The 25,117-nt window shown below is 46.4% G+C and overlaps 1 protein-coding gene across 3 annotated transcripts in view; it reads left to right on the forward strand.

The window, feature by feature from the left end:
* Window positions 1-260: 260 nt before the first annotated feature.
* Window positions 261-25,117, forward strand: part of ces2b (carboxylesterase 2b) — a 74,520-nt gene continuing 49,663 nt past the window's right edge. For 2 of the 3 annotated variants that reach the window (XM_084169147.1, XM_084169149.1), the window contains exons 1-20: window positions 261-400; window positions 3,951-4,140; window positions 4,263-4,401; window positions 10,188-10,321; window positions 11,390-11,543; window positions 11,828-11,932; window positions 12,113-12,214; window positions 12,483-12,626; window positions 13,045-13,122; window positions 13,218-13,365; window positions 13,545-13,691; window positions 13,808-13,880; window positions 14,197-14,376; window positions 16,338-16,538; window positions 16,814-16,952; window positions 22,297-22,430; window positions 23,492-23,645; window positions 23,928-24,032; window positions 24,213-24,314; window positions 24,583-24,726. In XM_084169147.1, the coding sequence (XP_084025273.1) occupies window positions 322-400; window positions 3,951-4,140; window positions 4,263-4,401; window positions 10,188-10,321; window positions 11,390-11,543; window positions 11,828-11,932; window positions 12,113-12,214; window positions 12,483-12,626; window positions 13,045-13,122; window positions 13,218-13,365; window positions 13,545-13,691; window positions 13,808-13,880; window positions 14,197-14,376; window positions 16,338-16,538; window positions 16,814-16,952; window positions 22,297-22,430; window positions 23,492-23,645; window positions 23,928-24,032; window positions 24,213-24,314; window positions 24,583-24,726 (2,652 nt within the window). In that variant the 5' untranslated portion in view covers window positions 261-321. Of the gene's footprint in view, window positions 401-3,950; window positions 4,141-4,262; window positions 4,402-10,187; window positions 10,322-11,389; window positions 11,544-11,827; window positions 11,933-12,112; window positions 12,215-12,482; window positions 12,627-13,044; window positions 13,123-13,217; window positions 13,366-13,544; window positions 13,692-13,807; window positions 13,881-14,196; window positions 14,377-16,337; window positions 16,539-16,813; window positions 16,953-22,296; window positions 22,431-23,491; window positions 23,646-23,927; window positions 24,033-24,212; window positions 24,315-24,582; window positions 24,727-25,117 lie in introns of those variants that run through there. The other variant, XM_084169148.1, reaches the window with a different exon arrangement.

Here is a 25,117-nt window from a genome sequence, read left to right on the forward strand (position 1 = left end):
ACAGTGGTAGGATAAAAACTTTAACCTAAAAGATGTGATAATGCAGTTTTGCTTCTATAGGGTAATTGACTTGTTATACATACACAATTGACATGACCTCAAAGTCAAGGCTTTGGTCATTTAAGGACAACAACTCACGCCAACAATGAATTGCCCCACTCTCCCTATTCGGTACAAAGGTAAACGGCACACCTGTAAGGGTAAAACTATAAAGCCTAAGCAAATCCTTTCAACACAACTCTTTCCCGCAGTCTGTTGAGGTCTGGGGTTGTATAACAATAGGCGTGTCGCTGAGCCCTCAAATCATTGAATGTTGAGGCCATGAAGAAACCTACAGACTTACTGAGACTTTCACTGTCAATTGGCCTACTAATTCTATATACTTCGGCCGAATCCAATGGTAAGTAGGCTGATATCAGTCGTTGAAATATTGCATAGGCTAACAACTGTGGTCAGGAAATATAGAAGATATAGGATGTTGCCTAACTACCGTAGGCTACATGGCAGGTTGATATTTAAGTTTACATAATATAGGCTAGGGCTGGCACAAATACCGTGTAACCAATGGCTATGGATGAAGACGCCATGGAAATAAAATAACCGTCATAACCGGAAAAATATATTTTGGGTGTGTCGAATGAACAGCTGACTGAATGACCACTATGCAGCAGCAGCACACATAGAAATAGCATGAATAGAACAGGCTTGGAACCTCTAACCCTGGCAATTTGACTGGTAAACTCATTTGTACACTCGCAATGACTACCTGGTATTGTGATGCAATAATTTTCATGGTAATGTAGAATGTTCATTCAAATGATGTTAACTGATGTGACTCCTGCAATGGAATAGATGCGGTAAAGAGGTCATTCGAACTCGACCAAAACAATGGAATTGCCATGGAAACGCGTGGGGGGAAGGGCCATAGGGGAAAGGTCACGAGTTTCCTCATTGCCCGCCCAGCAAATTTAGTCTATATTTAGGCTATTGTTTATATGTGTATTTCACACTATGTTGAGGTACAAATCAGAGTATAATGCTTGTATGGAGGTCAACCCTAACACATGTTCATGTCATCGTTACCAATCAACTGCATTACAGTTAAAAAACGACTTTGACTACCATCAACGATTTCTGTATGCTAGCTATGCTAACCAGCTTATACGAATTGGAGTTAGAATTTAGCAGTCACTTCTTCTAAACCTGAAAAGGGACAACTAGTGCTTTTCTTTGAAAACATGCAATGCAATGGGACATTTGCATGATACCCAATTAGGAATATGTAGGCAAAAAAAATGGCTCCCGGCTTCCCAAGCCCAATCGAAGACACTGATCTGGTCTAGCCGCTACCCCCTTTGCTTCTGCAGGCCAGGGGCTACTCAGTCTCTCTTCAAGTGGACATGTGTAATGGAGTGCGTGGACAGAAAACCACATCCTTCATGTCCTCTGGAAATAAAGTTCCCTTTTGTGTGTCACTTATGTATAACTCTGTGAGATTGCTTAATTCCTCTGACCAGGAAAGGTGTCAGTGAGTCACAGACCAGGCCATCAGTATTCCGTTTTACATGATTGGGCCCTACCTATCCTCAGAGAGAGGATAATTACAGATATTTCACACACAGTTTAATAACACATTTATAATGGGATACAAATAAGCACAAGGTTTTTGGAGACTTTGATTTAGGGTAATTGAAAAATATATATTTAGATTTGTCCTGTACAGTTGTCCCTTTGGTCAAAGAGACACATTTAAGATTATTACAGCAACATACCCTGCTAGTGATTTTATTCACAACAGATCTACAGATCCTTGTACTTTAGTTTCTTCTTAAGTGGAAACTGTATTTTTTTCCTGCCCATGTTCTAAGCAACCTTTCATAGATATTAGTTGATGGCTGTCTTTTGAAAATTCCTGAAATACCACTCCTATCATTTTTATATGGATGTTATTCAAGATAGCATTTCTGACTTAATAAATGTGATCATTAATATGGGTAAATATCATATACACTACCGGTCAAACGTTTTAGAACACCTACTCATTCAAGGGTTGTTCTTGAGTTCCTACATTGTAGTATAATAGTGAAGACATTAAAACTATAAAATAACATACGAAATCATGTAGTAACCAAAAAAGTGTTAAACAAATCAAAATATATTTATATTTGGGATTCTTCAAATAGCCACTCTTTGCCTTAATGACAGTTTGCACACTCTTGGCATTCTCTCAACCAGCTTCATGAGATAGTCACCTGGAATGCATTTCAATTAACAAGTGTGCCTTCTTAAAAGTAAATTTGTGGAATTTCTTTCCTTCTTAATGCGTTTGAGCCAATCAGTTGTGTTGTGACAAGGTAAGGGGAGTATACAGAAATAGCCCTATTTGGTAAAAGACCAAGTCCATATTATGGCAAGATTATGGCAAGAGAAACGACAGTCCATCATTACTTTAAGACATGAAGGTCAGTCAATACTGCTGCAGAGGATAAGTTCATTAGAGTTACCAGCCTCAGAAATTGCAGCCCAAATAAATGCTTCACAGAGTACAAGTAACAGACACATCTCAACATCAACTGTTCAGAGGAAACTGTGTGAATCAGGCCATGGTCGAATTGCTGCAAAGAAACCACTACTAAAGGACACCAATAAGAATAAGAGACTTGCTTGGGTCAAGAAACACGAGCAATGGACATTAGACCGGTGGAAATGTGTCCTTTGGTCTGGAGTCCAAATTGGAGATTGTTGGTTCCAACCGCTGTGTCTTTGTGAGAAGCGGTGTGGGTGAACGGATGATCTCTGCATGTGTATTTCCCACCGTAAAGCATGGAGGAGGAGGTGTGAGGTCTGTGATTTATTTAGAATTCAAGGAACACTTAACCAGCATAGCTACCACAGCATTCTGCAGTGATATGCCATCCCATCTGGGTGGGCTTAGTGGGACTATCATTTGTTTTTCAACAGGACAATGACCCAATACACCTCCAGGCTGTGTAAGGGCTATTTTACCAAGAAGGAGAGTGATGGAGTGCTGCATCAGATGACCTGGCCTCCACAATCCCCCAACCTCAACCAAATTGAGATGGTTTGGGATGTGTCGGACCGCAGAGTGAAGGAAAAGCAGTCAACAAGTGCTCAGCATATGTGGGAACTCATTCAAGACTGTTGGAAAAGCATTCCAGGTGAAGCTGGTTGAGAGAATGCCAAGAGTGTGCAAAGCTGTCGTCAAGGCAAAGTGGGGCTATTTGAAGAATCTCAAATATTAAATATATTTTGATTTGTTTAACAATTTTTTGGTTACTACATGATTCCATATGTGTTATTTCATAGTTTTGATGTCTTCACTATTATTCTACAATGTATAAAATGTAAAAAATCAAGAAAAACCCTTAAGTGAATAGGTGTTCTAAATCTTTTGACCGGTAGTGTACATGTGTGTGGAAAGGCATTTTCTAATGACTTATTAATTAACAAAACATCTGAGAAGATATTGCTATCAGTAAATGTCTCACTACCTTATTTTTTAATGTGACCATTCTCTGCTCCAATGGAACTGCCGTATCCCTTGAAATATAACCCCCTTGTAGTTATTTCTGTGTTTTTTTTTGTCTAATAATCCCTAGTTTGTTCTGGGTTTTTTCCTCGTGCAATAATGTATTTGATGTTCATGCAATAAAAAACATATTTTATGCTAGTGCTATGGGAGAGGTACTTTCGACATACTGTGGCCTATAGCTATAGCACAGATATACATTATAGACAAAGGGTTACATTCAAAGCTGTTGACATGAGTTGTCAACAAGAATGGTATATGATCTGGATAAACAGACTGGATTATACACATTTGAAGGGTGTTTGAAACCTATTTTTACTCAATGAAAAGGAGTAACCATACATTCCCCTGTTTTTCTAAAGTAACACACCTATAACTAACTGCCTTAACATCTCAACAGCACCTGTGGTCCAGACCAAACTGGGGGGACTGAGAGGGCAGTATGTGAGCGTAAAGGGGAAGGAGACCGTGGTGCAGGCCTACCTGGGTGTGCCGTTTGCCAAACCACCTATTGGCCCCCTGAGACTGGCCCCGCCCCAGCCTGTGGAGGGATGGGAGGGAGTGAGGGACGCCACCCAGCAGCCTCTCATGTAAGACCCAGCAAGGTCACAAACAAACCATTCATCTCAAGTTCCTGGTTATTTGAATAAGGGTTAGATAAACAATGAGATTGAATACAATCAGACTTCTCAATGAGTTTTATGTTTTTCAGGTGTCTTCAAGACAGACAAATTACAAAAGACCTTTTCTCCAATGTGTCCATGACAGTGGAAATCCCAGAGGTGTCAGAAGATTGTCTTTATCTCAACATTTACACTCCAGTTAAACCTGCTGAGAAAACAAGGCTTCATGTAAGTAATATCAGACACTTAGCCAACAGTTGATTGACTTCCCAGTGATGCTGTTGAAACAATATAGAGTTGCGGGGACCAGAAAGTTAGGTCACACCGCGGTAGTGGCAGATTTGAATAATACAGGACATACTGGGTTAAAAAATATATTTGTAGTGCTTTAATGTTATTGTCATCAGCGATGCACTTTTTCAATGCAAATTTGTTAGGTGTGTATAGGCTACTGAAATGTATTATGTTTGTGATTTGTATTATTTTACATTTACATTTAAGTCATTCAGCAGACACTCTTATCCAGAGCGACTTACAAATTGGTGCATTCAACTTAGGATAGCCAGTGGGACAACCACCTTTTTTTTTTCCTGGGGTGGGGGGGGGGGGGGTAGAAGATTACTGTTATACTATTCCAGGTATTCCTTAAAGAGGAATTATGATTATGATTGATAATCATACTTTTTCAGGCAGTTATCGTAGTGAATAACTCCCAGTCATGTTGTCACGCGACGTGTATGCGGTCAGCGAAGTCAAACGCAGGACACAGAGCGGCTGGCAACGTACATTTACTGAACACAGTAAATATAGTGCAAAAACAACAAACCTCCAAACAGGGAGGAAAACACAATAACCCGTACACCAAAGCAACTGCCGGAATGACAAAGAACAATCACACACAATAACCAATGAGAGACAGGGGGTAATATAGGGAATACAATACAACATAATGGGAAACAGGTGTAAACAATAAAGACCAAACAAGACAAACACCGAAACATCAATCGGCAGTAGCTAGTACTCCGGGGACGACGAACGCCGAAGCCTGCCCGAGCAAGGAGGAGGAGCAGCCTTGGCTGAATCCGTGACAGTATCCCCCTCTTGACGCGTGGCTCCAGCCGGAGCCCAGGAGGACAGGAGGACGCGGAGCAGGGCGAGTCGGATGACTCCGGTGGAAATCCCTCAACAGGGAGGGATCTAGGATGTCCCTCCTAGGGACCCAGCACCGTTCCTCCGGACCGTACCCCTCCCACTCCACGAGACACTGCAGACCCCCCATCCGACGCCTCGAATCCAAGATGGAACGGACTGAGTACGCCGGAGCCCCCTCGATGTCTAGTGGGGGCGGAGGAGCCTCTCGTACCTCATTCTCCTGGAGTGGACCAGCTACCACCGGCATTAGGACAGACACATGGAACGAGGGGTTAATGCAGTAAATAATGGGCAGTTGTAACCTGTAACATACCTCATTCAATCTCCTCAGGACTTTAAATGGCCCCACAAACTGCCGACCCAGCTTCCGGCAGGGCAGGCGAAGGGGCAGGATTCGGGTCGAGAGCCAGACCCGATCTACCGGTGCATACACCGGAGCCTCACTGCGGTGGCGATTGGCGCTCGCCTTTTGCCGCCTGACAGCCCGCTGCAGATGGACATGCGCAGCGTTCCATGTTTCCTCCGAGCGCTGAAACCACTCATCCACCGCAGGGGCTTCGATCTGGCTCTGATGCCAGGGTGCCAGGACCGGCTGATAACCCAGCACACACTGAAAAGGCGGAAGATTAGTGGAGGAGTGGCGGAGTGAGTTTTGGGCTATCTCTGCCCAGGGGATAAACCCCGACCACTCCTCCTGCCGGTCCTGGCAATAGGACCTCAGAAACCTACCCACATCCTGGTTTACTCTCTCCACCTGCCCATTACTCTCAGGGTGAAAACCTGAGGTAAGGCTAATCGAGACCCCCAGACGTTCCATAAACGCCCTCCAGACTCTAGAGGTGAACTGGGGACCCCGATCAGACACTATATCCTCAGGCACCCCGTAGTGCCGGAAGACGTGAGTAAACAGGGCGTCGGCAGTTTGTAGGGCTGTAGGGAGACCTGGCATAGGAATGAGACGGCAGGCCTTAGAAAACCGATCCACAACGACCAAGATCGTAGTGTTCCCCTGGGAGGGGGGAAGGTCCGTGACAAAATCCACCGATAGGTGAGACCACGGCCGTTGTGGAACGGGTAGGGGTTGTAACTTCCCTCTGGGCAGGTGTCTAGGCGCCTTACACTGGGCGCACACCGAGCAGGAGGAAACGTAAACCCTCACGTCCCTAGCTAAAGTGGGCCACCAGTACTTCCCACTAAGGCAGTGCACTGTCCGACCAATACCAGGATGACCAGAGGAGGGTGACGTGTGAGCCCAATATATCAGTCGATCACGAACCTCGAGCGGCACGTACTTCCGTCCCTCTGGACACTGTGGGGGAGTAGGGTCGGCACGTAACGCCCGCTCGATGTCTGCATCGACCTCCCACACCACCAGTGCCACCAGACAAGACTCCGGAAGTATGGGAGTGGGCTCAATGGACCTCTCCTCTGTGTCATATCGTCGGGACAGGGCGTCTGCCTTAGCTTTCTGTGACCCTGGTCTATAGGTGAGCTTAAATACAAATCGGGTAAGAAACATGGCCCACCTAGCCTGGCGAGGGTTCAGTCTCCTCGCTGCCCGGATGCACTCCAGGTTACGATGGTCAGTCAGAATGAGAAAAGGGTGTTTAGCCCCCTCAAGCCAATGCCTCCACACCTTCAGGGCTTGAACCACCGCTAGCAGCTCCCTGTCCCCCACGTCATAATTGCGCTCCGCCGGACTGAGCTTCTTAGAATAGAAAGCACAGGGGCGGAGTTTGGGTGGCGTACCCGAGCGCTGAGACAATATAGCACCGATCCCCGCCTCGGACGCATATACCTCAACTTGGAACGCCAAAGAGGGATCCGGATGTGCCAGCACCGGAGCCGAGGTGAACAGGTCCTTCAGATGTCTAAACGCACTGTCCGCCTCAGCCGACCACTGCAGACGCACCGGGCCCCCCTTTAGCAGGGAGGTGATGGGAGCTGCTACCTGTCCAAAGCCCCGGATAAACCTCCGGTAGTAATTGGCAAAACACAAGAACCGCTGCACCTCCTTCACCGTGGTGGGAGTCTGCCAATTACGTACGGCTAAAACACGGTCAATCTCCATCTCCACCCCTGACGCGGACAACCGATGTTCCAGGAAGGAGATGGACTCCTGGAAGAACAGACATTTCTCCGCCTTCGCATACAGGTCAAGCTCCAACAGTCTACCAAGCACCCGACGCACCAGGGACACATGCTTGGCTCGTGTAGCGGAGTATATTAGAATGTCATCAATATACACCACTACACCCTGTCCATGCAAATCCCGGAAAATCTCGTCCACAAACGATTGGAAGACTGAAGGAGCATTCATTAAACCGTATGGCATGACGAGGTACTCATAGTGACCCGAGGTAGTACTGAATGCTGTCTTCCACTCATCTCCCTCCCTAATGCGCACTAGGTTGTACGCGCTCCTGAGATCCAATTTTGTGAAGAATCGCGCCCCGTGTAATGACTCCGTCATACTAGCAATCAGAGGGAGAGGATAGCTGTATTTGATTGTAATCTGATTGAGACCACGGTAATCAATACACGGGCGTAAACCCCCATCCTTCTTCTTCACAAAAAAGAAACTCGAGGACGCAGGGGAAGTGGACGATCGTATGTATCCCTGTCTCAGAGATTCGGTGACGTATGTCTCCATAGCCGCCGTCTCCTCCTGAGACAGAGGATACACATGACTACGAGGAAGCGCAGCGCCTACCTGGAGGTCTATCGCACAATCCCCCTGTCGATGAGGTGGTAATTGAGTCGCCTTCTTTTTACAGAAGGCGAGTGCCAAATCGGCATACTCAGGAGGAATGTGCATGGTGGGAACTTGGTTCGGGCTTTCCACCGTCGTTGCCCCTACGGAAACACCTACACACCGCCCGACACACTGATCAGACCATCCCTTGAGAGCCCTCTGTTGCCATGAAATGTTGGGGTCATGAGATGTTAACCAGGGAAGCCCCAACACCACGGAAAACGCAGGAGAATCAATCAAATATAACCGTATAATCTCCTCATGGCCCTCCTGCGTCTTCATCTTAAGTGGCGCTGTGACCTCCCTAATCAATTCCGACCCCAAAGGGCGGCTATCTAGGGCATGGATGGGAAAGGGCACATCAACTGGTACAATAGGAATCCCTAATTTATACGTGAACCGGCAATCGATAAAATTCCCAGCTGCGCCTGAATCTACTAGCGCCTTATGCTGGGAGTGAGGAGAAACCTCGGGAAACACAACTTTAATACACATATGCGCAACAGAGAGCTCTGGGTGAGTTTGGTGCTTACTCACCTGGAATGACTCATCAGTGCGCTGCCTACTGCCTCGATTCCTAGGAGACCCTCCCCAGCACCGACCCGCAGTGTGTCCTCTGCGGCCACAGTTGGTGCAGGGGACGGCCTCTCTCCTGGTCTCTCTCCTGGTCTCCCTAGCACCAGCACCCCCGAGCTCCATAGGGCTCGGCTCGGAAGTGCTGGGGGATGGAATGGACGGCCCGACTCCGGACGTCCGCGGGTAGCCAACAGGGTATCTAGGTGAATCGACATGTCCACCAGCTGATCGAAGCTTAGGTTGGTGTCCCTGCAGGCCAATTCCTGACGCACGTCCTCCCTCAGGCAACACCTGTAGTGGTCGATGCGGGCCCTCTCATTCCATCCCGCGTTGGCAGCCAGAGTCCGGAAGTCCAGTGCGCCCTCCTGCGCGCTCCTCTTCCCCTGTCTGAGGTGGAACAGATGCTCACCCGCCGCCTTCCCCTCTGGGGGATGATCGAATACCGCCCTGAAGCGGCGGGTGAACTCCGCATAGTTGACTGTAGCGGCGTCTATTCCCCCCCACTCGGCGTTGGCCCACTCCAGCGCCTTGCCGGACAGACAGGAGATGAGGGTGGACACGCTCTCGTATCCCGAGGGCACCGGGTGAATGGTTGCCAGGTAGAGTTCCACTTGGAGCAGGAAACCCTGACACCCGGCCGCTGTGCCATCATAAGCCCTCGGGAGCGAGAGCCGAATCCCACTGGTCCCCGGAGGTGAAGCGATGGGTATAGCTGATGGTGGTGGTATCGTCGGAGGAGGTGTGGGCAAACCTCCTCTTTCCCATCGCTCCATGGTGTTCACCACCCGTTCCATGGCGGTGCCGAGTGCCTGGATCATGGCCGCTTGTTGTGCTACGCGCTCCTCCATTGATCCAGCTGGCACCGCCGCTCCTGCTGACTCTTTGTCTAGGTGTGTGATTCTGTCACGCGACGTGTATGCGGTCAAACGCAGGACACAGAGTGGCTGGCAACAGAAATATAGTGCAAAAACAACAAACCTCCAAACAGGGAGGAAAACACAATAACCCGTACACCAAAGCAACTGCCGGAATGACAAAGAACAATCACACACAATAACCAATGAGAGACAGGGGGTAATATAGGGAATACAATACAACATAATGGGAAACAGGTGTAAACAATAAAGACCAAACAAGACAAACACCGAAACATCGATCGGCAGTAGCTAGTACTCCGGGGACGACGAACGCCGAAGCCTGCCCGAGCAAGGAGGAGGAGCAGCTTCGGCTGAATCCGTGACACATGTTTAGTGGAATACTTGTCAATGAGCAGTGAAGCTGTGCAGGGAAGATGTTTTCATCATTAGTCAAAGCTAATGATAACTGCTAAAAACGTCCAGGTCATCAAAGGCTACAAGTCCACACAGAAGCATAGTTCCCGAAGGGCAATTTGAGTTCAGCATAAAATAAGTTTAAAAATACAAAAAACATGAAACCATATAATACAACATACGTACGATGAGAAGTGCAAAGTGAATCTAAATGCAGCTGGTATTTACTTTTTTCAGCATGTATTGCTTGTGTTTCTCAGGTCATGGTTTGGATCCATGGTGGAGGATTCGCCATTGGCTCTGCATCAACATATGATGGTTCTGCTTTGGCTGCATCCCAGGATGTGGTTGTAGTGCTGATCCAATACCGTTTGGGACTGCTGGGGTTCTTCAGGTAAGACTGGAACCATTACAGAACCACACACAATTTGAGATTTTATATAGCCTGGTTATTGTTTTTATTGCGTTACGATTTCCTTATTGTTTAATTTTTTTGTCTTACTTTTTAACTCTGCACTGTTGGGAATGTGCTCATAAGTAAGCATTTCACGTTGAAGTCTACACCTGTTGTATTCATGGTATGTGACCAATAAAATTGGGTTTGATTTGATTTGGAAGTACAGTATTTCACGACTAGATGTTATAGATGGTTCCTCACCCTGAAAGTAGTCTATGGGCCGGGAGAAACTGTAATCCATGGTTCCCTTTTCTTTAAACAGTCACAACAAACGTCAGCTAACTTTAGCCTCCGCTAGCTAGAAATCAATGGAAGTGATCAGGACAACCGTGCAATTTTCTAAATGTCATGGTCAAATCAACTTGATTATTTGGTTTGACATTCCGTAAAGGTGATTTGGCCTTTTTTTAACATTGCACGGTTGCCCCTATAAAAGTGTTGGATTCGTAACCTCACTCCTCAGCCTGAAATGTCTCGACTTGCGTTGCTGAACTGCTATTTTTGCCGTGGCGCAACTGGCTAAGAACATACTGTAGTGTGATTTTAGGAGGCAGAGGATCCGAGTTCAAGTACTAGTAAGGACTTGTGAGGAAGGAAGCTATACTGTTAAAGGCCCAGTGCAGTCCAAATGTAGGGTTTTCTTGTGTTTTGTATCATATTGAACAACAGCTGATGAAACTAACACTGTCAAAGTGTGATCAGTGTTATTTTCTGATAGTTACTGGTTGAAAATACAATCTACGCAGGACCTTCTACTCATCAGGCTTTGCATGGGTGGAGTTTTGGCTTGCCTGGTGACATGAAGTTTTAATAGACCAATAACAAAGAGAGTTCCAAAGCTCTCTGCCAATACAGCTAGTTTTCAGTTTTCCCCTCCCCACTCAGATCACTCCCAGACAGTCCTAGGAAAATGTTTTTTGGTGTTGTAGTGGTTGCTGCAAGATAGTGTATTTGGAGTCTGCTGTTTTGGGCTCATTTTACTGGTTTCACATCTCTTCCATACAGCACAGGTGACAAGTATGCCCCAGGGAACATGGGACTAATTGACCAGGTGGAAGCTTTGCGGTGGGTCAAGGAGCACATACACAACTTTGGGGGCGACTCCAAGTCGGTCACCATATTTGGAGAGTCTGCTGGTGGAGTGAGTGTATCATTACTGGTGAGGACACACACACACACACACACACACACACACACACACACACACACGCACAACATATATTCAGCAATTTATGTAAATTGTAAAATATAATGCACTAAACATTTTGTCTAATGTATTTATTGTATCACTTATATTACCAAATAATTTCGGATTAAAATATGTTTCCACAAATACAGTATAATGTATGTATACTATTGTGTGTGTAATATAGTTGTATGTATTGAGAGACATCACTATCTTGAATAGCATCTTGATTCTTGTTGTGTTTCTTTCATCGCTAGCTTCTCTCTCCGTTGTCTACTGGTTTGTTCCATGGTGCGATAGCCGAGAGTGGTACCGCAGTGATGGACGCGCTCTTCAATCCCAATCCCCTGCCTGTGGCCCAGGTATTTTCAAACCTTCTCTGAACCAAACTCAGTACTGTGAGAGAGATACAGTATGAATAGCACAAAGCACATACATAAACAGATGTACTACAAAATCAATAGTTGTCATCCATCAATCAATGTCCTGATAGTCATTACAACCATGCCATGTCAAGCTATTCTATTGATCTCGTTTTATAGATGGTGGCAAACATGTCTGGTTGTGAAAGCACCAACACAGAGAAGATAGCAGACTGTGTGAGGAAGTTGACCGCTGACGACATTTTAAACATTCACAAACAGGTGAGACATCCTGGACAGTAGTCTATCTTGCCAGGGTTCTAGGTATCTCGAGGAAGGGCACCAGCCTTAACATTCGGTTATACTAAGCAGCAGGCAACATGTACGAATTATAATCGTAACATATGCTACTGTGTTGCCTAGTGAGGTAGGTGAATGAAAACACTGAGCCTAGAAATGCCAATGGTGTGACAGGAAACAGGCTTGATGTGGATAGAGGTTGCATCATAAAATATGCCTGACATGATTTATCAATCTTGTCTTTTTTAAGAATCAAATGCTAGCGTTTGTTGTGACTGTTGACGGGCAGTTCTTGCCAAAGTCGGCGATGGAAATTTCCCAAAACCATGAGATGCACAAGGTGCCGTTTATGACTGGAGTCAATGACAACGAAGGTGGCTGGATTATAGGAAAGGTGAGAGTCGGTTTTGAATTTGTGTCAACAATCAATGCTAGATTTTAGGCTGATAAAGATGGTGTCTCAATACAATGATAATACTTTTTTGCTGAAAGTTTTATGAGCCTAAAAGGTGTTGGAAAATGTGATTATTGAGTGACACAGGAGAAAGATCATTAGTTAACAAACATCATGTTAAATAACGTGATGCTAAAATTAATGGCATTGTCATTGTCAAGGTAAAAGCATTCAATGAACTAATGGTGAGGAGTGGATATAATCCTTTGACATCCTCAGTTTTAGTGCTCTGCGCAACCCAAATTTGACCTCAAATCTTCCATTTACACCATTGCATGATTTACACAATTAGCATATGTACCGTATTAAGATCATACTGTGGATTTTAGACAAGTAATAATGTGTTTTCTTCCCATAGTTATTTGCTCCTCCAGGTTGGGAGAATGGAGTGGACCGGGTGAAGGTCATGCCCATTATGGCCATGTTCTACCCTGATGTGAGACAAAAGCACACCATCACTCAGATGATATTGTCTAACTACTGATTACAATACATGTTGTGGCTACACTGAATGGTTGTTGTCTCCTTCAGCCCAAGGATCAGTGGATAACTGAGCTGATAGCAGATGAATACCTGGGAACCTCTGGAAATCGGGTGAAAAACCGTGATGGGTTCACTGAGCTGGTTGGGGACATTATGTTTACCATTCCTGCCCTTCAAACAGCAAACTTCCACAGAGGTAAGAGCACTATTTTAGGGCCAATAGAGTTCAGCATTAGGACTGGTATATCAGACACTAGACCTACTTCAGAGGTTTTCTCACAAAGCAATCACATTCTGAGGTCTTTGTACAGAAATCAAGTTTATTTCCAGAGAGGCCAATTCACCTTAATGTTACTGTCTTATCCCACACAACAGATGCAGGTGTGCCTGTGTACCTGTATGAGTTCCAGCAAACTCCCAGCATGCTTAAGAAGATGAGGCCGAGTTTTGTTGGGTCTGACCACGGAGATGAGCTTATGTTTGTTTTTGGATCCTGCTTCACATCACATGTTATAATGGATGGTAAAGGAATAATCTACCAATTCTACATGGACTACCCCTGATTTTTCCATAAATACTGAATATATTACAAGCACTCACCCCCAACTACTAACTAACTCTGGAATTGTTTATCTCAGTCTTGTGTACAGAGGAAGAGGAACAACTAAGCAAAATCATGATGAGTTACTGGGGTAACTTTGCTCATACAGGGTAGGGAACTGTTCTCCACCAGCAGTGGAAGCTGGTGGGGGGAGCTATAGGAGGACGGGCTCATTGTAATGGCTGGAATGGAATTACTGGAACGGAGTCAAACGTGGTTTTCATATGTTTGATCTGTTTGATACCGTTCCAATTATTCCATTCCAGCCATTGCAATGAGCCCGTCCTCCTATAGCTCCTCCGACCACCCTCCACTGTCCACCAGTTTCCAGAACATATCTGTAGAACCAAATTAATATGTAGGAACAGTGTATCATTCACAATTGTGTGTGTGTGTGTGTGTGTGTGTGTGTGTGTGTGTGTGTAGGTCTCCTAACGGGGCAGGCCTGGTTCAGTGGCCACAGTACGGACCAGAAGGAGATTACTTGGGTATTGGGCTGGAGCAGGTACCTGGTCAACACCTGAAGAGGGACCGCTTCACCTTCCTGACACAGACTGTTCCTGAGAAACTGCGCTTGGGTCGAGAGAAGATGGAGCACAGTAATCTGTAGGGTGCCACTATTTTATTTATGGTTAATTTACTGTATATCAGGGAGACGCAGGATGGCTAATGTGAATTAGATTTTGGAGCAATATGACTCCACTGAGAGGTGTCGGCAGCTGGGGCTATCTTTTCCACTGGGGGCATATTAATATTAAACTTTATTCATTTATTGTATTCCCTGATCCAAACAGACACCATACTGGAATGAATAATTGTATTACTTATAGGGATAGTTCATCTAAATTACAAAATGACATATTGGTGTTTTTATATGCTGACTAGACCGGGCACGCACATGCGCTATTGCACGCATGTTGATTTTGTCCATCCACACTATTTTAATTTTATTTTTTTAGTCATTTAGCAGACGCTCTTATCCAGAGCGACTTACAGGAGCAATTAGGGTCAAGTACCTTGCTCAAGGGCACATCGGCAGATTTTTCACCTAGTCGTCTCTGGGATTAGAACCAGCAACCTTTCGGTTACTGGCACAATGCTCTTAACCACTAAGCTACCTAGACGCGATCAGGACACGCAGGTTGAAATATCAAAACGAACTCAGAACCAACTATATGAATTTGGGGACAGGTCGAAACACATGAAACATTAATGGACATTTAGCTAGGTAGCTTGCTGTTGCTAGCTAATTTGTCCTGGGATATAAACATTGGGTTGTTATTTTACCTGAAATGCACAAGGTCCTTTTTTTCTGGAACTTTGTAGAATTTTTACCTATTTTGAGTCACACAAAATCGTGTGTTCTCTACTCCAACAATTAATCCACAGATTAAAGGGGAAACCTAGTTAGTTTCTAGTAATCTCTCCTTCAGTCTTCTTCTTCTGTGGACTTAATATGGCGGTTGGCAACCAACTTTGACTGGAGTGTGGACCTCAGTTCATCTTTCAGTCACCCACGTGGGTATACAGTACCAGTCAAAAGTATGGAAACACCTACTCATTCCAGGGTTTTTCTTTATTTTTACTATTTTCTACATTGTAGAATAATAGTGAAGACATCAAAACTATGAAATAACACATATGGAATCATGTAGTAACCAAAAGAGTGTTAAACAAATCTAAATATATCACACAGAAAAATACAATATAAAATTATATGAAATAAAAGTTACAAATAATTAAAGAGCAGCAGTAAAATAACAATAGCGAGGCTATATACAGGGGGTACCGGTACCGAGTCAATGTGCGGGGGCACCGGTTAGTCGAGTTAATTGAGGTAAATGCTAGAAAGTTAGCATTTGGAGATATTGGCCAGGTAAGAATGAACCAAAATCATGACTTAATCCTCTTGGTTCCCTTGTACTCATGGGGGTCATGTGTGGCTCAGTTGGTAGAACATGGCACTTGCAATGCCAGGGTTGTGGGTTAGATTCCCATGGGGGACCAGTACGAAAAAGTACAAAAATGTATGTACTCACTACTCTAAGTCGCTCCAGAGTGTCTGCTAAATGTAATTTTTGATTTAACTCATAAGGCATCTACCAGGGCTCTTAAAGATGCAGTCAGGGATCTTAACCACTTACAAATTCTTAACATATCATACGAATTTCCAATAAATAAATACAATTTTCACAGGATGTAACAAATCATATGAAATGGATGACATAGTACACAATTGTGCACAATGTTTGGCTTGTGAGCACTACTTTCAAAACTACTGGCTGAAATTATACAAAACCTCTGGAACATCACTTTAAGCCAACTCTTTTCAACCAGAGGGCTTTCATTCCTGTAGAATGGAGCATCTGTAGTAGTTTTTTTGCCTTCTCTGCTTTCTTTTTGCTTGTAGGTTGTAGTCCATTGCCTGTCTTGTTATATTTGTGGGTTTTCTGAATGTGAATGTATTTGCCTCTGTCATTGCCTCCCACTTTCAGTTGTTTCCTTCCCTCTATAGAACGTCATTCAGAGTTATCGTAAAACAATGTCAACTGGTGATTTCTCCACAGACCAAAAACTGGGCCGGTGGTCCAGACCAAACTGGGGGGTCTGAGAGGGCAGTATGTGAGCGTAAAGGGGAAGGAGATGGTGGTGCAGGCCTACTTGGGCGTGCCGTTTGCCAAACCACCTATTGGCCCCCTGAGACTGGCCCCGCCCCAGCCTGTGGAGGGATGGGAGGGAATTAGGGACGCCACCCAGCAGCCTCTCATGTAAGACCCAACAAGGTCACAAACAAACCATTAATATCAAGTTCCTGGTCATTTGAATAAGGGTTAGATAAACAATGAGATTGAATACAATCAATAAATACAGTGAGGCAAGCTGAATGCGCACAACTGAATTCTGAAAGCTTAACCTGTCTCGAGCAATGCTTTGCCATAAAGAAGACACAATTCAAATAATTATATTGGTTGTGTTGTAAATTAGTTTATTTAACACAAATCTGATTAAATTTGGACTTCTCAATGAGTTTTATGTTTTTCAGGTGTCTTCAAGACAGACAAATTACAGTAGACCTTTTCTCCAATGTGTCCTTGACAGTGGATATCCCAGAGGTGTCAGAAGATTGTCTTTACCTCAACATTTACACCCCGGTTAAACCTGCTGAGAATACCAAGCTTCCTGTAAGTAGACACCTATGGCCAACATAAGTGTGAGTGTGTCACGGTACACTAGTGGATGTGGTGGTAAAGTCAGGCGCAGGACACAGCGGATAAGTCCAACGACTTTACTGAGACTCAAATATGATAATAAAAAAATAAATGGCCTCGAAACCCACAGGAGGCAAAGAATACGCGCAACGCGTAAAATACACAAATGCAAACAGGTACCGACCAAAGACAAACGACAGGCGGACAACAACACACAACTCCAAAACATAACACAGGGAAACTTATAGGTGACATAATCAGGACAGAAAACGAAACAGGTGCACTAAACTAGACATGACCAAACAAACATCGAAACATCAAACGGTGGCAGCTAGTACTCCGGGGACGACGAACGCCGAAACCTGCCTGAACAAGGAGGAGGGGCAGCCTCGGCGGTATTCGTGACAGTACCCCCCACTTGATGCGCGGCTCCAGCCAGGAGGACGCGGAGCAGGGCACGTGGGATGGTTTCGGTGGAACTCCGTCAGGAGGGAGGGATCTAAGATATCCCTCCTAGGCATCCAGCACCGTTCCTCTGGACCGTACCCCTCCCACTCCACGAGACCCCCCATCCGACGTCTCGAATCCACGATGGACCGGACTGAGTACGCCGGAGCCCCCTCGATGTCCAGTGGGGGCGGGGGAGTCTCTTTTATCTCACAGTCCTGGAGTGGACCAGCTACCACCGGCCTGAGGAGAGACACATGGAACGAGGGGTTAATGTGATAATCATTAGGCAGTTGTAACTTGTAGCATACCTCGTTCAATCTCCTCAGGACTTTAAATGGCCCCACAAACCGCCGACCCAGCTTCCGGCAGGGCAGGCGAAGGGGCAGGTTTCGGGTCGAGAGCCAGACCCGATCTACCGGTGCATACACCGGAGCCTCACTGCGGTGGCGATCGGCGCTCGCCTTTTGCCGCCTGACAGCCCGCTGCAGATGGACATGCGCAGCGTTCCATGTTTCCTCCGAGCGCCGAAACCACTCATCCACCGCAGGGGCTTCGATCTGGCTCTGATGCCAGGGTGCCAGGACCGGCTGATAACCCAGCACACACTGAAAAGGCGGAAGATTAGTAGAGGAGTGGCGGAGTGAGTTTTGGGCTATCTCTGCCCAGGGGATAAACCCCGACCACTCCTCCTGCCGGTCCTGGCAATAGGACCTCAGAAACCTACCCACATCCTGGTTTACTCTCTCCACCTGCCCATTACTCTCAGGGTGAAAACCTGAGGTAAGGCTAATCGAGACCCCCAGACGTTCTATAAACGCCCTCCAGACTCTAGAGGTGAACTGGGGACCCCGATCAGACACTATATCCTCAGGCACCCCGTAGTGCCGGAAGACGTGAGTAAACAGGGCGTCGGCAGTTTGTAGGGCTGTAGGGAGACCTGGCATAGGAATGAGACGGCAGGCCTTAGAAAACCGATCCACAACGACCAAGATCGTAGTGTTCCCCTGGGAGGGGGGAAGGTCCGTGACAAAATCCACCGATAGGTGAGACCACGGCCGTTGTGGAACGGGTAGGGGTTGTAACTTCCCTCTGGGCAGGTGTCTAGGCGCCTTACACTGGGCGCACACCGAGCAGGAGGAAACGTAAACCCTCACGTCCCTAGCTAAAGTGGGCCACCAGTACTTCCCACTAAGGCAGTGCACTGTCCGACCAATACCAGGATGACCAGAGGAGGGTGACGTGTGAGCCCAATATATCAGTCGATCACGAACCTCGAGCGGCACGTACTTCCGTCCCTCTGGACACTGTGGGGGAGTAGGGTCGGCACGTAACGCCCGCTCGATGTCTGCATCGACCTCCCACACCACCAGTGCCACCAGACAAGACTCCGGAAGTATGGGAGTGGGCTCAATGGACCTCTCCTCTGTGTCATATCGTCGGGACAGGGCGTCTGCCTTAGCGTTCTGTGACCCTGGTCTATAGGTGAGCTTAAATACAAATCGGGTAAGAAACATGGCCCACCTAGCCTGGCGAGGGTTCAGTCTCCTCGCTGCCCGGATGCACTCCAGGTTACGATGGTCAGTCAGAATGAGAAAAGGGTGTTTAGCCCCCTCAAGCCAATGCCTCCACACCTTCAGGGCTTGAACCACCGCTAGCAGCTCCCTGTCCCCCACGTCATAATTGCGCTCCGCCGGACTGAGCTTCTTAGAATAGAAAGCACAGGGGCGGAGTTTGGGTGGCGTACCCGAGCGCTGAGACAATATAGCACCGATCCCCGCTTCGGACGCATATACCTCAACTTGGAACGCCAAAGAGGGATCCGGATGTGCCAGCACCGGAGCCGAGGTGAACAGGTCCTTCAGATGTCTAAACGCACTGTCCGCCTCAGCCGACCACTGCAGATGCACCGGGCCCCCCTTTAGCAGGGAGGTGATGGGAGCTGCTACCTGTCCAAAGCCCCGGATAAACCTCCGGTAGTAATTGGCAAAACCCAAGAACCGCTGCACCTCCTTTCACCGTGGTGGGAGTCTGCCAATTACGTACGGCTAAAACACGGTCAATCTCCATCTCCACCCCTGACGCGGACAACCGATGTCCCAGGAAGGAGATGGACTGCTGGAAGAACAGACGTTTCTCCGCCTTCGCATACAGGTCATGCTCCAACAGTCTACCAAGCACCCGACGCACCAGGGACACATGCTTCGCTCGTGTAGCGGAGTATATTAGAATGTCATCAATATACACCACTACACCCTGTCCATGCAAATCCCGGAAAATCTCGTCCACAAACGATTGGAAGACTGAAGGAGCATTCATTAAACCGTATGGCATGACGAGGTACTCATAGTGACCCGAGGTGGTACTGAATGCTGTCTTCCACTCATCTCCCTCCCTAATGCGCACCAGGTTGTACGCGCTCCTGAGATCCAATTTTGTGAAGAATCGCGCCCCGTGTAATGACTCCATCATACTAGCAATCAGAGGGAGAGGATAGCTGTATTTGATTGTAATCTGATTGAGACCACGGTAATCAATACACGGGCGTAAACCCCCATCCTTCTTCTTCACAAAAAAGAAACTTGAGGACGCAGGGGAAGTGGACGATCGTATGTATCCCTGTCTCAGAGATTCGGTGACGTATGTCTCCATAGCCGCCGTCTCCTCCTGAGACAGAGGATACACATGACTACGAGGAAGCGCAGCGCCTACCTGGAGGTCTATCGCACAATCCCCCTGTCGATGAGGTGGTAATTGAGTCGCCTTCTTTTTACAGAAGGCGAGTGCCAAATCGGCATACTCAGGAGGAATGTGCATGGTGGGAACTTGGTTCGGGCTTTCCACCGTCGTTGCCCCTACGGAAACACCTACACACCGCCCGACACACTGATCAGACCATCCCTTGAGAGCCCTCTGTTGCCATGAAATGTTGGGGTCATGAGATGTTAACCAGGGAAGCCCCAACACCACGGAAAACGCAGGAGAATCAATCAAATATAACCGTATAATCTCCTCATGGCCCTCCTGCGTCTTCATCTTAAGTGGCGCTGTGACCTCCCTAATCAATCCCGACCCCAAAGGGCAGCTATCTAGGGCATGGATGGGGAAGGGCACATCAACTGGTACAATAGGAATCCCTAATTTATACGTGAACCGGCGATCGATAAAATTCCCAGCTGCGCCTGAATCTACTAGCGCCTTATGCTGGGAGTGAGGAGAAACCTCGGGAAACACAACTTTAATACACATATGCGCAACAGAGAGCTCTGGGTGAGTTGGGTGCTTACTCACCTGGAATGACTCATCAGTGCGCTGCCTACTGCCTCGATTCCTAGGAGACCCTCCCCAGCACCGACCCGCAGTGTGTCCTCTGCGGCCACAGTTGGTGCAGGGGACGACCTCTCTCCTGGTCTCTCTCCTGGTCTCCCTAGCACCAGCACCCCCGAGCTCCATAGGGTTCGGCTTGGAAGTGCTGGGGGATGGAATGGACGGCCCGACTCCGGACGTCCGCGGGTAGCCAACAGGGTATCTAGGCGAATCGACATGTCCACCAGCTGATCGAAGCTTAGGTTGGTGTCCCTGCAGGCCAATTCCTGACGCACGTCCTCCCTCAGGCAACACCTGTAGTGGTCGATGATTGCCCTCTCATTCCATCCCGCGTTGGCAGTCAGAGTCCGGAAGTCCAGTGCGACCTCCTGCGCGCTCCTCTTCCCCTGTCTGAGGTGGAACAGACGCTCACCCGCCGCCTTCCCCTCTGGGGGATGATCGAATACCGTCCTGAAGCGGCGGGTGAACTCCGCATAGTTGACTGTAGCGGCGTCTATTCCCCCCCACTCGGCGTTGGCCCACTCCAGCGCCTTGACGGACAGACAGGAGATGAGGGTGGACACGCTCTCGTATCCCGAGGGCACCGGGTGAATGGTTGCCAGGTAGAGTTCCACTTGGAGCAGGAAACCCTGACACCCGGCCGCTGTGCCATCATAAGCCCTCGGGAGCGAGAGCCGAATCCCACTGGTCCCCGGAGGTGAAGCGATGGGTATAGCTGATGGTGGTGGTATCGTCGGAGGAGGTGTGGGCAAACCTCCTCTTTCCCATTGCTCCATGGTGTTCACCACCCGTTCCATGGCGGTGCCGAGAGCCTGGATCATGGCCGCTTGTTGTGCTACGCGCTCCTCCATTGATCCAGCTGGCACCGCCGCTCCTGCTGACTCCATGTCTAGGTGTGTGATTCTGTCACGCGACGTGTATGCGGTCAGCGAAGTCAAACGCAGGACACAGAGCGGCTGGCAACAGAAATATAGTGCAAAGACAACAAACTTCCAAACAGGGAGGAAAACACAATAACCCGTACACCAAAGCAACTGCCGGAATGACAAAGAACAATCACACACAATAACCAATGAGAGACAGGGGGTAATATAGGGAATACAATACAACATAATGGGAAACAGGTGTAAACAATAAAGACCAAACAAGACAAACACCGAAACATCGATCGGCAGTAGCTAGTACTCCGGGGACGACGAACGCCGAAGCCTGCCCGAGCAAGGAGGAGGAGCAGCCTCGGCTGAATCCGTGACACATGTTTAGTGGAATACTTGTCAATGTGCAGTGAAGCTGTGCAGGGAAGATGTTTTCATCATTAGTCAAAGCTAATGATAACTGCTAAAAACGTCCAGGTCATCAAAGGCTACAAGTCCACACAGAAGCATAGTTCCCGAAGGGCAATTTGAGTTCAGCATAAAATAAGTTTAAAAATACAAAAAACATGAAACCATATAATACAACATACGTACGATGAGAAGTGCAAAGTGAATCTAAATGCAGCTGGTATTTACTTTTTTCAGCATGTATTGCTTGTGTTTCTCAGGTCATGGTTTGGATCCATGGTGGAGGATTCGCCATTGGCTCTGCATCAACATATGATGGTTCTGCTTTGGCTGCATCCCAGGATGTGGTTGTAGTGCTGATCCAATACCGTTTGGGTCTGCTGGGGTTCTTCAGGTAAGACTGGAACCATTACAGAACCACACACAATTTGAGATTTTATATAGCCTGGTTATTGTTTTTATTACGTTACGATTTCCTTATTGTTAAATTTTTTTGTCTTACTTTTTAACTCTGCACTGTTGGGAATGTGCTCATAAGTAAGCATTTCACGTTGAAGTCTACACCTGTTGTATTCATGGTATGTGACCAATAAAATTGGGTTTGATTTGATTTGGAAGTACAGTATTTCACGACTAGATGTTATAGATGGTTCCTCACCCTGAAAGTAGTCTATGGGCCGGGAGAAACTGTAATCCATGGTTCCCTTTTCTTTAAACAGCCACAACAAACGTCAGCTAACTTTAGCCTCCGCTAGCTAGAAATCAATGGAAGTGATCAGGACAACCGTGCAATTTTCTAAATGTCATGGTCAAATCAACTTGATTATTTGGTTTGACATTCCGTAAAGGTGATTTGGCCTTTTTTTAACATTGCACGGTTGCCCCTATAAAAGTGTTGGATTCGTAACCTCACTCCTCAGCCTGAAATGTCTCGACTTGCGTTGCTGAACTGCTATTTTTGCCATGGCGCAACTGGCTAAGAACATACTGTAGTGTGATTTTGCGAGTCAGAGGATCCGAGTTCAAGTACTAGTAAGGACTTGTGAGGAAGGAAGCTATACTGTTAAAGGCCCAGTGCAGTCCAAATGTTCTTGTGTTTTGTTTCATATTGAACAACAGTTGATGAAACTAACACTGTCAAAGTGTGATCAGTGTTATTTTCTGATAGTTACTGGTTGAAAATACAATCTACGCAGGACCTTCTACTCATCAGGCTTTGCATGGGTGGAGTTTTGGCTTGCCTGGTGACATGAAGTTTTAATAGACCAATAACAAAGAGAGTTCCAAAGCTCTCTGCCAATACAGCTAGTTTTCAGTTTTCCCCTCCCCACTCAGATCACTCCCAGACAGTCCTAGGAAAATGTTTTTTGGTGTTGTAGTGGTTGCTGCAAGATAGTGTATTTGGAGTCTGCTGTTTTGGGCTCATTTTACTGGTTTCACATCTCTTCCATACAGCACAGGTGACAAGTATGCCCCAGGGAACATGGGACTAATTGACCAGGTGGAAGCTTTGCGGTGGGTCAAGGAGCACATACACAACTTTGGGGGCGACTCCAAGTCGGTCACCATATTTGGAGAGTCTGCTGGTGGAGTGAGTGTATCATTACTGGTGAGGACACACACACACACACACACACACACACACACACACACACACGCACAACATATATTCAGCAATTTATGTAAATTGTAAAATATAATGCACTAAACATTTTGTCTAATGTATTTATTGTATCACTTATATTACCAAATAATTTCGGATGAAAATATGTTTCCACAAATACAGTATAATGTATGTATACTATTGTGTGTGTAATATAGTTGTATGTATTGAGAGACATCACTATCTTGAATAGCTTCTTGATTCTTGTTGTGTTTCTTTCATCGCTAGCTTCTCTCTCCGTTGTCTACTGGTTTGTTCCATGGTGCGATAGCCGAGAGTGGTACCGCAGTGATGGACGCGCTCTTCAATCCCAATCCCCTGCCTGTGGCCCAGGTATTTTCAAACCTTCTCTGAACCAAACTCAGTACTGTGAGAGAGATACAGTATGAATAGCACAAAGCACATACATAAACAGATGTACTACAAAATCAATAGTTGTCATCCATCAATCAATGTCCTGATAGTCATTACAACCATGCCATGTCAAGCTATTCTATTGATCTCGTTTTATAGATGGTGGCAAACATGTCTGGTTGTGAAAGCACCAACACAGAGAAGATAGCAGACTGTGTGAGGAAGTTGACCGCTGACGACATTTTAAACATTCACAAACAGGTGAGACATCCTGGACAGTAGTCTATCTTGCCAGGGTTCTAGGTATCTCGAGGAAGGGCACCAGCCTTAACATTCGGTTATACTAAGCAGCAGGCAACATGTACGAATTATAATCGTAACATATGCTACTGTGTTGCCTAGTGAGGTAGGTGAATGAAAACACTGAGCCTAGAAATGCCAATGGTGTGACAGGAAACAGGCTTGATGTAGATAGAGGTTGCATCATAAAATATGCCTGACATGATTTATCAATCTTGTCTTTTTTAAGAATCAAATGCTAGCGTTTGTTGTGACTGTTGACGGGCAGTTCTTGCCAAAGTCGGCGATGGAAATTTCCCAAAACCATGAGATGCACAAGGTGCCGTTTATGACTGGAGTCAATGACAACGAAGGTGGCTGGATTATAGGAAAGGTGAGAGTCGGTTTTGAATTTGTGTCAACAATCAATGCTAGATTTTAGGCTGATAAAGATGGTGTCTCAATACAATGATAATACTTTTTTGCTGAAAGTTTTATGAGCCTAAAAGGTGTTGGAAAATGTGATTATTGAGTGACACAGGAGAAAGATCATTAGTTAACAAACATCATGTTAAATAACGTGATGCTAAAATTAATGGCATTGTCATTGTCAAGGTAAAAGCATTCAATGAACCCTAATGGTGAGGAGTGGATATAATCCTTTGACATCCTCAGTTTTAGTGCTCTGCGCAACCCAAATTTGACCTCAAATCTTCCATTTACACCATTGCATGATTTACACAATTAGCATATGTACCGTATTAAGATCATACTGTGGATTTTAG

Source organism: Coregonus lavaretus (assembly GCF_964263955.1).
Source record: "Coregonus lavaretus genome assembly, chromosome: 9".
Lineage (NCBI taxonomy): Eukaryota > Metazoa > Chordata > Actinopteri > Salmoniformes > Salmonidae > Coregonus > Coregonus lavaretus.